Consider the following 16,078-nt stretch of genomic DNA (forward strand, 5'->3'; position numbering starts at 1 on the left):
TCAGTTTGACCCCCAAACAAAGGATTATCATTCCACTGTGGGTCTTTAAAATGACATGGGTAACATACTGTAATAGTTATTGAAGTTGAAAGGCAGCAGTACCCCAGAGGAAAGCAAAGTAGGAAAGGATTTTCGTAAATGCAATCTAATCTCAAAATGAAAAGAAGGGGACAGCATGCATAACGGTCTGCAACAGAACATTTTGAGATGAGATTAGAGATCACAGATGCATGCAGCACCAGGTCAGTAAAAATCCTAGCAGAGAGTGCAAAAACATAGTTTCTGATAATATCTGAACACCAACAACCTCATGAAAGAATGAAGCAAGCAGGACCATAGCTATGTTTATATTTCTATAATGTTAACTCTTACACAAGCTGCTGGGACTGGAGGCCATTAATTTAGAAATTCATTTTGGATATAAGCAGCGATCTGCTTCCATCTAGTGGCAATCTGGCAGAAGACAGGTTAGAGCTCAAATGTCAAATACAAGTGAAGTTCTTGTTGTTTTTAAACATCGTGGTCATGTAGTGAAGAATATAAGCTACAAAAACATATTTTCTTTGTAGTAAAAATGGCTTTTATTTCCCAAAGCAAGGCTGCTTTGAATTATGAAATTACAAACTGCAGACTCTTGTAAAGCATGTTAGAACAAAACAATAATAAGGCAACGTTTTACTTGGACAAATAACCACCAAAGGGTAGAGGAAACTGTTACAGAATGTATTGAAATTGTGATATTCACATCCAAGTCCAATTACAGTATGTGATTTTTTTCTTTAGACATATTTTTCTTAGCCTGTCTCATCAAAACAGAACATGTATTCAAAAAAACATGAACAAAAATCAAACTGGACTGCACTACTAGTCTGTATAAAATTTTAACAGAAACTATTCTGCACTTTAAAAATGTGTTACAAATGTAAAAAGAAAAAAAAACAAACCTGAGCGAGAATCAAAGTAGACAGATAAAACTGAGGGATGACACTGTAAGTCAAATAATGGATATCGTTAACGGACGTCTGCAGCTTCTACCGATGCAGACTAAACTCTGACTAGTACAAAAACAGCCAAAAGATTGCTAGTCAGTGACAGTAGGCCACCTCAAATGTTTAGGATTCATGATTAAAAGATGAGTAAGTTGAATGCACTGGTTAATTTGAATGAGGCACTGTAACACACAGGGTGCACTCTAAAGAGCAATGATTAAATAACAGAGACTGAAATGTTTGGCCAGCTGAGAAACCTCACTGAGAATACAGAAAACGCACTCAACAAGAGCATAAATGTGAAGTTAAACGATTCCTAAAGCACCCATTCATGCGTCAGTTACTTCTACAGTCCAAAATGACACAGTTACTTCTCACTACAGCAGTCCATTAACAGTAGACGTGTGTATTACATCCTTTGCCTAATATTTACAGTTTTCCCTTTTTAATCAGTGGTAAAGGTGAGGTTGGTTGGAGTAAAGGTTTGTGAGGGGAATTCCACATGTAGTGGGCACGATTTTGTCTGACATGCAGGCACAGATGTGCAGTACCACTCTTCACAAGCACAGCCCTAAAAGTAATCTCTCGTCTGTTCACGCCATACAGTGTCTAGGGATGGGTATCGCTAAGATTTTAACCATACTTCTACCCTTAAAGATCAAGTACTTCAACAGTGCTCTTCCCGGTTATTTTTGTTTTGTTTTTTTAAGGGGAAAAACTAAACAAACTGTGAGTTTCTGAGCAACAGTTCACATACTGAGCATTTCAGAATTCTGAATTCATGAATACACCCATATTTAAAACTTAACAATCTGTGGGCTAATACTTATTTTTTGATCATTAACCCATGTTTGTATAATTTAGTTAACGTTTTGTGGGCTGAGGTGAATGGGGCAACGGGAGATGAACTAGCTTGGCAGCAGAAAACACTGTTTGCATTTCTCTGCCTGTGTTTGACACTTGTTGATGTTTTTAAGGGATCGCATGTTTCATCCCTTACAAGCAAAAGACGTGTTGCACTTGTGGCAACGAGCCTTGTCAGTGAAGCGTAACCAGACTTCTGAGTCCCACCCCTGACAAATACACCACGACAGGCTTAAAGGGAGAGATCTCTCCTCTGGACTGGGAAAATGCATCATAGACAAGTGCCTTATGTTACTGCAAATTATAAGGGCGCTCAGAGAGCTCGGACCTCCACCAAGGCTAATAGTCCTGCTTGGATGTTTAATCAACAACAAAGTCAGAATGTATGATTGATAAAGTTATGCTGGCCCATAATAACAGTTAAATACACTTATTGTGGTTATGTTGATGTGGAAAAAACAGTAAGGATAATTTAGACAAAGCTTATTTCTTACATACCTGCTGCATTTGTTTCTACAGTGATGTTTGAGGTGGTTATGTTTTGTTGTATGTTTAGTCACAGCACACCATTCAAAAGAGTTCAATCACTGGTGTTACAAGTGACCTCTCTCACAATGTTAACAAATGTGTAAAATAATTCATGAATCCGCTCCATGATTCGGATTCACTCCATGAAATGATTCAGATCTGTTTAATTAAAATCGGGCTAGTAGTTTTTCTGTGATCCTGCTGACAAACAGAAAACAAAAACACAATCCTCTTGGTGGAGGTAATTAGAAAAGGAGTTGGTAAGATGAAAATTGACAGATAACATTTATGTAGCCTAAAGAAATAGGAAATATATTGTCGTAATTTCTCATACATCAAGAGCCGAACTGGTAACATCGGAGCTTATCAATACAATATGACGGTCTTTAATAATTCAGCCCCGGGCCCCATTTACTAGCGGATTTCGGTACCCATCCCTAACAGTGGCATTGATTAAACTGTGACCTGTTCATTTTACTGTCCATCATCCTCTCTGATCCACTCCTCCGTTAACTTCCGCACAAAATCCTCTTTGTTCTTCTGCTGTGATCTTGACAGAGGTACATGTGTCCTGGAGTGTTTAAACTTTGTCATCTGTAAAGAAGAAAAACTTGTTGTACATATGAAACAAGGCAGCTTGTGTACATATATACAGTAGAGCATTTTATGCATTGTTTTGGGATAATCATAAAAGCAAATATCTGTTTCTCTCACCGGTGGAAGCTGCTGTGTGCTGCCTGGTGCTCTTGATTTGGAGGAAGATGGTGTAGGTGTCGTAGGCAAACAGCAGACCTGCGATCAAACCAAATACCTACGAAGCAACAACCCAGGATCAGAGCCACAATAATAATAAAATTTGCATGAAGTTCTTGAAAACATCGTAATATACTTGTAATAAATCTCTCATAATTTATGTTACATAGCAAAAGGCAAGTGCAGACCACAAGACTTTCAAAATCTCAGAATTATTGTTTCTCACACAGTGGAGGACAGTTTTAGTCCCAGACTGTTGTCACGGTTGACTTGAGGGTGCACAAACCACATGATCTCAGACAAAATTATTCTACTCGGAGAAACTGACAACTGGAGAAATGACTGCGAAATTCAGCAGACACACACAAGAAGTCAAATTTGTGTCAGGTGCTCAAGCGCACATGTGACGCTTTCGGTCCTGAACACATGATATATGTGTCAAACAAAAGAGCAAGCATAACAACACCACAGGTTTGGTTTACTCAAACGACAAGACGGAGGTTGTGGTGGAAAAAGAGATGTGGAATTTACCGTTAGGCTACAGAAATCTCATTGTCAGATATACTGTGGTGTGAGCAGAGCACACAACAAGTAGTTCTGATTGAGCAATCTGATTGGTCAACTGGACATTTAGTACGTGATCAAATCAGTAAGAGAGAACACCGTGCTCATCCCTAAAAATATTCAGAGTTTGAAATGGTTTTATTCATGAAAGTAAATCGCAAACAATAACTCCTGTTAGGAAATTAAGCAACATTATGGAATAGTCAAATCAGCTTTTTTTAATGAATATAATTTATGGTTAGATTGCTGATACACTGCCTTATTAACAATACAGGTGTATCCCCCCTTGTGTACACGAACAAATTTGAATTGAAGCAGAATATTTCATTAGATAAAACCATGTTGTGAATTTTGGAAATCTATTTTTTTAAATACATTTCAGCTTTTGGACTGTGGATCACATTGAAACTCCGTTCAGCATCCTCCATCAGTTGTGCCAATAACACAGTGTTACTATCTTGAAAATAAGGCTGCAGATGTAGAAGCTAAATCCAAGCTAAAGTCCATGTATTTTTTTTCAGACTATATTTTAGTTACAAGAAGAGTGAGCTAGCAAAGCAGTTCTGTGATTGGGAAATCCCACAATGTCTAGAAAGCATCAACGTTAGCTCAACGTGGCCACCTGACTCAACAGGGACCTGAAATCGTCTCCACTGATAGGTCGTTACTATGGGTTGCTGGAGCAGTAAACATCAGATCATCACATCTGTTTCTAGGGAAACGAAGATAACACCAGCAAAACATTGAGTTGCACTTTGGGTGCAAATTTCCCCACAATATGCATACATTTTGATTATCTCTTTTATTTTGTTGATAACTGTAATATCATCCCAGTGAAGGTGAAAATATGTCTCTGAGCCACTTGAACCAGAGGGCCTGTGGATTCTGTGTTAACTTGAGGATTTTGGTCTGAGATCTAAGAAATGCATTTGAGACAGGCAAATTCTGGAAAAAAAATTGCGGTCTGCACTAAACGTAAACAGGAAGGAAGTTTGAGACATATCTGAAATGAGTAGATTTCTTAATACTGACTGAGAGCTTTCCCTGAGTGGGTGTCAAACACAGCAAACGTTTCAGTTTCAGTTTCCACATCTACAATCTAACTGAATACTTGACACCGGTTAATGGTTGTCAAAACAAGCAGTAAAACATATGCAAACATGAACAGTTTCAGAATTCAGTTCATGGTGGTTAAACTGACCCCGCCTGCGATCCGAGCGCCGTCCCCGGCCCCTCCAATGACACAGATCAAAGAAGTGATGAGGTAGAGGCCAGCGCCAATTGCAGCACGGAAGAAATCCTGCACAAAAGAGGGAAGCAGAAGATGAAGCATTGTGCAACTATGCACATACACTTTGCGTGTGTGAGTGCGTGTGTATGCTTTTTGCAGAATCATGTGGTAAAACATGTAGAAGACTCACACTCCAGACCCAGTTGACCAATTGGAACTGCTTGTCCAGTTCCATCATGAAGACGCCGAAGAAGATCATGGCAAAGATCATCTCACAGATGGCCACAGCGGAGAATCCTCCGTACCGAGACGCAGCGTGGCAGATGATGATGATTAAACTGATGAACTGATAAAAGTGAAAAGAGAGGGTGGCGAAAAGAAATAGTGATTAATGATTTTGACCTCAGAACAGTGAAGATATCTCAGATAGGGTTATGCCAGTAAACTAACACATGCTGTTGCCTAAATTCTTCCCTCCTGACTTTGTAGGTCAGGTTTGATTGACTTGATAAAATATCATATAGATGAGCTGAAATTCACCTAACAGAGAACTCAACATCTCAGTGCTCAGTAACAGAAAAAGATCTGTCAAGCAGAGCAGCAATTTCACAGCCATGGCCCATACCTGCCAACACTCCTGTTTTTCCTGGGTTTCTCCTATTTTTCATTGCCATCTCCTGGCGCACTTCCGCTTTGTTTCTCCCACAATTTGCAAGGCCCTCAAACTTTATTATGAGTATTCTTCATAAACGGATTCATAGGTTTTGTATGTTTGTCTGACACAGGCCAAGTTTAAGGGTGAAAAGGAATGCATTGCACCTTCAGTTCAACATTTTGCACTCGCAGTTGAAACTTGAATAGTAAATGCCAAGCACAAGGTGGTAGGTCTGGTGCACGGACTGTGTCTCCATGCGCACCTCCGAAACAGCTGTGCCTGTCACAATTAAACGTGATGACGACAGCACAGCACACGGAAACATTTACCTCTGGAAATGTCGAACATGCCTGGATGATTCAGAGAGCCATGAATGAACACACATCACCACAAATCTGCACCCAAAGAGAGATGAGTATGATTTTTCATCAGGTATTAATGTTCGAAAATAAAAAAACGAAGAAATCCATTTGGTGATGATTACATTAGACTGACACTATTTTAGTATTAATTCCAAACTAACTCACATCATACGTGGTCACAGTGTATTTCAAGGATAAAAAGACAGTTGGCAACCGGACATCTCCATCATAATAAAACAGAATATTGAGTAAACAATAAGTCTAATGAGTGTAGAGGTCTGTATGGTCATAATGTATCAGCTACAGGTAAACACAGGAAGCGGCCATTCTTAACTGCAAAGCACCGCATAGCAGCAGTATGAACTTCTGGAAAACTGGACTATTTAGCACAAGATAGACAAACTCTTTGATCATGAGCCTAATGTCACTCTATAAGAGGTTTATATTGCAGACTGGAGTCTATGTTAACAGTGACAAACAGCTAGACCCCTGTTATATACGCTCGTCTCCTGTATGAAACATCTGTATTTTCATTTTGCTGTTCTGCTCTCCCTATGGAAGCTTATATATACCAATATTTAATATTTATATTCATTTATATTATAACAAATATTTAATTGATGGCCTTGTTGTGCTGGCATTTGGCCTTTGTGCCCTCAAAACACCAAAGGCCAAGAGGACTTGCCCCTAAAAGGATGAAATTCCAGGCCTGATGTCAAGTCAATAGCTCAGGCCAGACAGACAGTAAATCACTCCAACAAAGCCATCATTGTTTTATTTACTCAAGTCAGTTCACAACTCAGCATCCACAGAATCACAACCAGAAAAAAATATTTTCTACACAAGAACACTGCTCGAGTGAGACAACTGGATGGATAACAATGCACGCTGTCAGTCTGTCTGTCACATGCTGCTCTCTTAGATTTACAGCACGTTTGTTCCGTCAAGATCATATTTTTCCATATGAGGGGGAAAAAAGTGAGCATGCATTCTTCTCAGTCCATTCTACTGAAAAGCTGCCAATGTGGAGAAATCATAAACTCAGCCAGCCTACAGCCCTGAACCAGTATCAGCCTCCTGTTTTTCAATACAGCTACTGTTTCTGCTGTCAAACTGTGGGCAGATGCATTCACACAACATATGACAGCTTTGAAGGAGTAGAAATTTCAAACAGTTATAAGTCTTTAAGCATTTTTAAGCCTTTAATTTACTTGAAGACACTATACAGCATTGTTTTTAATGGCCTTTTATATAACAATGTTTTTCTATATAATACCTTTTTGCACGTCCCTCCACATTTGCATTCTTGTACATTTGAAATGTTTATATACTGGACAGGTTGCACAGCCACCTACACACTGTACTACTTTAAACAGCGTTTCCTCCGCAGGATTTTCTCCAGAAAACTTTGGAAGATCTCAGTGTGTTCCAGTGACATTATTTCAACATAATACTTTGCAAGAGCAGGGGAACAATGGAGGTGGGGCTTGCAGTACAAAACATTTCTGATTGGTCGAGTACTTACAGCATTTTATTTCCCCTAGAATGAAAACATTTCCTGTTTGTGCTGCTTCATAATAAAACCCTTTTACAGATGCTTGACTCGAGCCTCCTCAAGCTTGTCTTCAGGTAAAAGACACACCTTCAAGTGGGGAGCCCTGTTGTAATGGAAATGTAAACCCCTGCCATATACCAGTACCTTGGTTCTGATACTGGTTTCTGAATGATATTTTTTCAATACCAAATCCATTTGATCAAAATCGCACAACACATTAGAGTAAGATTAAGGAAGATGCTGTTCAAAGACCTGGGAGCAACTGGAGAGATTGTTTTTACTCTGATAGCGTTACTCAACCTGAATAACTGTTGGAATATCCATAGAGTATTGGACTATATAAGAATATACATAACTGCTAATGACAGAGCTGGAAAAGTGAAGAAATGAAGCTGGGACTGTAAAACAAACTGTGGTCATTTACCATCCATCAGGACAAGAACGAGCTTGATGAAAATGACAAAAATCATTGTAAACCACAGCCTCTTGCATAATATCATTTATATTACATTTATAATTACATGCCTTTAGAATTCTCTGTAGTTACATATATGAGCCACTGAACTGAAATCTGGTGCTCTACAACATTTATCTGCAGTGCCTTCTTATGACAAGCCACATAATTTATTCTTGTAACGCTTACTAACTCAACTGGACTCTGATGTGTATTTTAAAAAACCTCGTCTTGCACATTGCAGTGTTTTATTCTCAGACACAGACAACTCTGTGGCAAGTGTCAAATCACTGCAGTCTATACGATACACACACATGATGTAACTGACTCGACACCGGCCCTACATCTGTCACTACTGCTTCCCCTCCCCTCACCCGCCACGGTTACGCAAAAGCACAGCCAGCCAGATGCATCAGTAGTTCATGTGTTCTCGAGACTGGCACAGGCTGCCTCTGTAGAGTAGCGGGGCGGCCAAGGCCAGAGGACCAACACAAAAGAGGCTCTATTTAGACCCGAGCCGGCTGCTCTGAGGGCAGCGGCTACTGAGGAGGCCGTCACACAGAGAAACACCCACCACACAAGAGTCCCTCAGAACAAGAAAGGCTGTGAGATGTTGACACCTTTATGTTTTCCACACAGCGGCGGATCTGTTTGCACGGGTCAGCTTTTAAAGATCCCAGCGCGGATCTATTCACATCAGTATAATGAGCTGCTCTTTTAAACTGGCTGGAAGGAAATTGTCGTGAACGCTCGGCTAATTATAGTCAGCAGCAACATGAGAGCCAAGAGCTAGTCCGTGGTACAGAGACACACCAAACAGCAACGGTTGCTAGGGAAATCACTTACATTTTGGGGTGGTTTTTAGTGCTTGCTGTGGCTCACTAAAGTGTATACCATGTGTGTTGAGAGGAAAGTGGAAAGTTCAGTTTCATTTCATCACTCTTCTCGCTCATCATCAAGTCATTTTTATTAATTTCATTCTCCTGCTCACTTTTCTTCCACCCTTTCTAACCTAAAAATGTTTTCCATTCATTAGACAATGACTAAGTTTAAATGCACGCTAATTTTCCACCATTATTCAGAACATGACACAGGTCATGTAAACAAAATACTTCAACTGGATATTCCTTAATAGGCCTCATTCTGAGTGATACGTAGCAATTGCACATCCACAATTTGTACAGAAGTCCAGATAGTGAGTTGAAGCATAGTCTGTATATCAAACAGGTTAAAATCTTTTTAATATACAATCTATGGTTAAAGCGAGTTGTTTCCCTCTGCCCCCTGCTCTCCAGACTTGGGGAAGCTCAGATGGGCTGCATGAACACTGCAGGAGTGCAAGATGAGCGCAGCACTGTAAACTGACAATAACAAGCAATGACACACTGTTAAGTTGATCAGCTGTTTATAACTGTCAATTGTCTGTCAATGCAAAGTTAAGCCTGTTATCCTGAAAGCAAAAGCACACTGATCCAAAAATACATACTTTAGACTTTTAGTTAAGTGTCTGTCTGCTTTACTGCCTTCCAGACTCCATTAACATCATATTCAGTTTAAATGTTTATTAACAGTCAGGTAGTCAGTCTGCATTAATTCTAACTCTAATTAACATGAAAACATACATACATAGAAAAACATTCATTCCACCCCGGAATAGAAATTTCAAAGGGGGACAGTGTGGCTGAGAGAAGCCAGTATTTCAACATGTCTCCTTCATCTCTGATAACATATCATGGTTATTTTATGAGTTGTTCCAGTATATCTATTACAGATTTCGACTTTAAGCATTTTCTGATTAAGACATTTGGTATTATTCAGGTTTTAGGAGCATTCTTTGGACATGTATGCAGCACGTTCTTAATGTGCATCTCATGTCCTCCTGCCTGTTTACAGTCATCTCTGTGTATTGTAAACAAACCAGCTAGCCAACAGTTTGAAAGACTGGGGTAGAGATACACGGACAAAAGCTAAAACTCACATGTCTGATCAGAAGGAGAAACACACCTACTTGGAGTCTTATGAAAGACTTGAATATTAACAGATTTTTGCGTATGCACAAATATCGTAAGGCTGACCTTTTCAAGATGGTGGCTTGACGAATGAATGATGGATGAAAGGCTGTGTTCATGTGGTTCAAGTCTATCCTGTCCACCGGTGGAAAAACTTTTGGAAAAAAAATGCTATTTTGATGCAAAGAAGCATCCATAATCAGAGTATCCATGGCTGCATGTAAACTGGAATATTGGAGGAATATTAATTTTCATTAGCCATGCATTTCATTAGCTTAGTAGGAATATTGTCTTTTTCAGAATAAGGGCAAAGGCCAGAATGTTTTGTGCATTGTAAACCTAGTCAGTGTGATCACTGAATATTGAGCATATTAAAAGCAGGGTGAAAGATTAGCTCACTGAATGTATGACTCATCCTGACTTATTACCACTGGCTTAACTCTGTCCCATGATGACAAACAGAAATTTGCACACACCCAGTGTGACTGCCAACTGTACGTTGTTCTACAGCTTCAAGTATGATCATGCCTGAGATATCCAGTAAATAAGACAAAACAACTCTACAAATTACTTTGCACGGCATAGAAACCTTGCTGGCAAAGGTTGCTGACAGTGATTAAAATCAGCTCAGAAAAAAGGGCATTTATTGCCTTAGACTTGTGGTTTATCAGCTTGAAGGTTTGAACTTTAGTAATCCAGGCTGCTGGGGTTAAATACCCAATTTCCCATTAGATTTGACATAAGAAGCAGTAATGACATTTGTCTTCCTGTTTCACTCCCACAGCTCTCTCCTGCACTGTAAACTATTTCAGACATCCACCATCAGAGAGAATTTCCTTTAGAGATAACCAGGCTCAAGTAAAGATGTGGGTGGGAGAGGAAACAACAAACTACTGAGTGTATATCCAGTGGAGCATGAACCTATCCTTGAATGACACACCAGAGATGTGTGCTAAGCTATTCACACATTCTTTGTCCCCTGGACCAAACTTCACATGCAGGCTGGAATTTCCATTACCTCTGAGGAGGAAAAAAAAACAACTTAACAGTGGGTGGACCACTGACCACCAACATCTGAGAGCTGCTTTATAATGAGCTCATTGAGTTAAGAAGCGGAACCTTTTTATCAGTGATTAAAAAAAAAGAGTTTTCCAGTGGGTCAACACTGGGCTGGGGATCGTTTGAAAAATTGTGATACCACTGCCAATACTAGTACAATTAAAGGGATAGTTTGGATTATTTAAAGAGGGGTTATATGAGGTTCTTATCCATAGTCAGAGTATTTCCTACAGTAGATGGAGGTCAGAACACCTCCAGTTTGGAGAGGCAGAGAGCGGCACCGCAGCATGGATGCTAAGCAATGTACTACGAGAGTCAGCAACATTTGGGGGGGGCTTTTATGCCTTTATTATGATAGGACAGCTGAAGTGAGGAAACGAAAGGGGGAGAGAGAGCAGGGGAATGACATGCAGCAAAGGGTCGCAGGTGGGAGTCGAACCCACCGCTGCTGCAGAGGACTCACAGCCTCCGCAAATGGGGTGAACGCTCTACCAACGGAGTTACCAGGCCACACAAAAGGTATTTTTTAACCACTTAAAAACAGTCCACCTAATCCTTTTCTAACAGGAGACCACCGTTGTTGTCTATGAAGTTTGGCTGGTTTGCAGAGAGTGATATTTGGCTTGTATAATGGCGGTTTCCTGTCAGAAAAGGCCATCTGATGGCAAAGTAAAACAATGAAAATGTTCTAAATATAGCATACAGTTCCATGCTTAGCTGTGTTTGCGCTCCCCTCTGCTTCTCCAAACTAACCCCACTTCAAATAATCAAAAATATCCCCTTAAAGTGGTTGATACTATTACGTAAACGTAAGCTGCCAGTTCCGTCTAATACACCGCGCTCAAATTCACCTCACCACAGACTGTATGGGTTGTAGTTGATGTAGTAACTACACTACACATAACATTAAATCAAAGGACACTTGCAATAATTGGCAGTGAGCAAAACTACATAGGAGAGTTTTTTCTATCTCTGTGCACAAAAAGCATCAAATGCAGGTATAATTTTAGGTTTCAATACTACTTTGTACTCTGGATTACCTCAGTTGACATTGTCAGGTATCAAGTTACAATACAAATCCCTAAATAACACAGAGGTGCATTAACACTTTCAGTACTGTAATCTACTGTAAGATATGTGATAATAACACTCCATTGTGTGTGCCTGACGAAAACCTGAAAAAAACGTTTAAAATGCAGAACTTAACACATCAATGTGAAATGCAAATAAAGCCAGTCATGCGTAAAAAAGCTGGTCAAGAACAGTAAAAATACAAAAATTCCTCCCAGACAGGATGTGGTTCAACCCTGTCAGGAAGTAGTGCACTTAAAACCACACACATAACTCACTCATTATTGGACTTAAGTATCACTCTGATGTTTCTATTTGTGGTCTATAGGTGTGCCTATTAATCAGAGACAGATGTGCAAAGACGTAACATGAAAAAACTCTTCATGAGCCTTTAAGATACTGGGAATGTGATATACGTAAATTAAATTCCTTTTCACTGTATTCAGGCTGTTACCTCTCTGCCTACAAATAGCAGAGGTGGGACCAGGTCATTGTTTTGCAAATCATAAGTAAGTCTTTGCACTTAAGCCCCAACTCAACAAAAGCAAGTCCTGAGTCAAGTCCCAAGTCAAGACTGACAGGTACAAAGTCCCAAACAAGTCATAATGAACTCTTCATCAAACATACGGTTCTTTATTCAACTTCAAATGTCAAAAGAAGTTGAAAGTTGTTGCATCTCTGGCTCTAATTTTTACTGCAATCTGTTTTTTGTCAAACTCCTTGTACTTTTTGCACACAAACAAAATTATCTTTTTCTAAAATCTTTTTTTTCCCAGCTGGAGGTCAAAGGGGTTTTGGTTTTGGTTCTCTCCTGCAATTGACTGGACACTGTCAGACTGATTCAAACAAAACAGATCTGGGGAACTTGCTTTGAATTAATAGCTTTTTAAGTGATATACTTTTTCATCTTTGGGCTTGGTGTAAGGTATCAAGTATTTTTAAGTCAAAACACTCGAGTCCAAGTGAAGTCACAAGTCAGTGGTGTTGGCATCCAAGTCAAAATGCAAGATGTCTTTTTAGATTTTGTCACATCGAACCGAAGGTCATCAAAGTTGTGACCTGAATCTGACGCAAGTCCAAGTTATGAAGGGTGTCTGTATGTAACAGTGTGTTAAACAGGAGACTTTTTTTTATAATTACACCATTTAATTAAACCTAACCTTAACTTAAGTAAAAATATTTATAATGTCAGTTCAAAATTAGCAAATAATAATTACTGGATGAGTTAAAGAACATTTGTCTAAATATGTTCCTCAGCGAAAACCTAAACAGGATCACTGAGGCATTCAAAGTCTATTCTTGTGCTTGGAGTGAATTTTAGACAGGATTAGTCCAGCGTTACAGCTGTCAAGACCTCCCTAAAGAGAACTGAATGCTACTTTGTAAGACTTTTTTGTCAATGTGAATTTAATACTTTTTAAGGACCTGTAACCACATGACATGTGACTGGAGTCCACACCTCTTGACAAATAGTGTGCAGCAGCCCGTGGTAATAAGGAGAAAGGGAGATGCCTGACAACAGTCACTGGGTCAAGTCATCTGCCATTAACGCTCAGCATTTGGCTCTTTGGTGCCAAATGAGAAAAACAGTGGCGCAGTTAAGTGACAGGTGGAAACCCTTCACCTCTGTCCATGATCCCTCAACCCCCAGACCACATGCTTCCCGTTCCCTCCCTGACCAGACTGCTGCTATTCAGAAAAAGTGGAACTAAACAACTTTCAAGAAGAAAATAGACTGATAGAAACAGAAATCAAAATGAGACATGCTGCACTGAAACATGAGCTGAGATAGAAAATCAATGTAGAGTACATTAACCCAGTTTACTATGAAATATTTATTAGTTGCAGACTACTTAAGCACACTTTACAGGCAACATATTATAACCAGTTTTGTAAGGAGTTATAACCATTTAAAACAGCTGTACAGAAGCTATAAGTTTCATGTTAGCTGGGAGTTAGTGAACTTACTATTTCTGCTGCCAGGATGAAGCCTTTAGGGGTCCTCACGTAACTTTTCAGCTTCTCCAGGCAGTTAGCTCCGGAATTAGACGCGCTTGTGTCAGCCATTCTGTAATAATAACTAACTTATTATACCGACTGTATGCTGTATTAAAGCCTTATCGTCAGGGACAGACGAACAGCGTTTGAATAAACAAACTTGTCCAAATGCAAAGATAGTTTTATGGAAATCCGTCCCACCGTTGACCGCTAGTCCCGCTCAAGCTAGCTAGCGTACAACTTTTTCTTTCTTTTTTTCCCTCCAGTCGGATGAATCAACGTCTCCGATGAAAAGTCTCGGTGAAATATAACCTGGTGGAGCTCAGTCACGACCACAGCAGCTCCGTCTACAGAAACGCCACTTTCCGGAGGAGGAGGAGGAGGAGGGAGGAGCTGAGGAACTGACAGTGGGGCGTTGGCTTTCACTTTTCTCAAGGGGAGCTGCTGTTGTTGGCACTGTGGCAGCGCCGAGCCGAGCTACTCTCATGATGCCTTCACGTGCTGCTCGGAAATTCCGTAATAACCTGTTGCAAAATTGTTTCTCCGGTAGAAGTAGCGAATACATTTACTCAAGTACTGTACTTATGTAAGATCTTGAGGTACTTGCACTTTACTTGACTATTTTGCTGTTCAGTTTCACCAAAAGAGCTTAATAAAACACGTCTTCTTTTTTCCTCATTCATTTTCTTTATACTTACACTACTACTATTTAGTCTTAAATTGGAAAGAGTCTAAAATATGATTATTACCAATTTGGTATTACAGAAGAAAACTAACTGAGGAGATCTAAATCCAACACTTCTTATCAACTTTTGAGTCTGTTGCCTAGCAACCAACACTACATCTCATCTCGCCAAGCTAAACAACCAACAACTGTTAAAAAACACCTACACCGCAACATTTAAATAATGGAGCAAAAAAAAAAAAAAAAGCTATAGGCACTTAAATTCTAGACAAATGAATAAGAGGTTTCATCTGTAGAGAAATCCATGTGAACATATATGTCTGACATCAGCCTATAATAACATACATACATACATACATATAAAAACATAATTGCTACTATGTCAAGATGATGTGTACCGATTTTCAATACCAATGGGCAAAATCTTAATTTGACAGCAACATTTGTATTTTCACTTGAGTTATTTCTTTAAAAAAATAAGCTTTGTTCAACACTGTTGTTTTTGTTCTACTATTTAATCTGCTTTATTCCATTTTAGTTTATATTAATCTTATGTTTTAGTTTATTTTAATCCTTTTAAATCCTATTCATCCATGTCTTTTTTACATTGCCCTGTGTCTCTGTTAAATCTTGTCTTAATGCCTCATGTCCTCTTTGGGGGAGGCCTGACCCCTTATTTGGGAACCACTGGACCAAACTACCAAACTGTATAAACAGTAGTTAAAACTACATCCACCTCGATCTGCTATAACAGTAAAATACTACTAACACATTGGAGTATCAGGATAAAATCTTATAATGTAGTGTTTAATAGTCATGGATAATGGCCAATTTTGTGCAAAAATGAGTATTTACACTGTTTACACACTATTTACACTTCCACTAAAGGATTTAAGTACTTTCTCCACTACTGGTTACAAGCATTTGCAGCAGAATGTACCTATAAGTAGCATTTTAATGTTGTGGCAAATCAAGAAGAGACTACTTCTTACTGATTATATACTGATGGGGAGTTTAATCTATAACAGTGAATCATATTTTTAGATTTTTTAAAAAAAATCCTAATCCGATAAGTAATGATAGCTGTCAGGTAAATGAAGTGAACCATCAAACCACAAGATTTGCTTCTGAAATATGTTCTTACCATAAATACAAAAAATATTATAAAGTGGTAACACACTGTTAATCAAGCGAGGGTGGACTTCCTTGTATAGCAGCAAGATATGAATCAATGTGCGTGGCTAAAGCTGTGCTTAGGTTAGGAATTTACATTCAAAAAATATTATCAGTTTATAACTGAT

The 16,078-nt window shown here is 39.1% G+C and overlaps 1 protein-coding gene across 1 annotated transcript; it reads right to left on the reverse strand.

Moving 5' to 3' along the window:
- Nucleotides 1-557: 557 nt before the first annotated feature.
- plp2b (proteolipid protein 2b) lies at nt 558-14,463 on the reverse strand. The gene is made up of 5 exons (XM_084720493.1): nt 14,063-14,463; nt 5,120-5,275; nt 4,900-4,998; nt 3,096-3,192; nt 558-2,975 (listed from the first exon to the last, which is right to left on the reverse strand). Exons 1-5 carry the CDS (start codon nt 14,159-14,161, stop codon nt 2,962-2,964), a joined length of 465 nt encoding a protein of 154 aa, XP_084576619.1. The 5' UTR covers nt 14,162-14,463; the 3' UTR covers nt 558-2,961.
- Between the last annotated feature and the right edge of the window lie 1,615 nt (nt 14,464-16,078).

Source organism: Lutjanus erythropterus, chromosome 6 (genome assembly GCF_056507025.1).
Source record: "Lutjanus erythropterus isolate fLutEry1 chromosome 6, fLutEry1.hap2, whole genome shotgun sequence".
Lineage (NCBI taxonomy): Eukaryota > Metazoa > Chordata > Actinopteri > Lutjaniformes > Lutjanidae > Lutjanus > Lutjanus erythropterus.

Excerpts from the sequence above, each read along its gene's own strand:
- plp2b (XM_084720493.1), bottom strand. The coding sequence starts at position 14,161 with ATGGCTGACACAAGCGCGTCTAATTCCGGAGCTAACTGCCTGGAGAAG. Across the intron at positions 5,276-14,062 it reads TCATCCTGGCAGCAGAAATA|TTCATCAGTTTAATCATCAT; the intron begins GTAAGTTCACTA and ends CACTTTTATCAG. Across the intron at positions 3,193-4,899 it reads GCGCTCGGATCGCAGGCGGG|GTATTTGGTTTGATCGCAGG; the intron begins GTCAGTTTAACC and ends GTTGCTTCGTAG.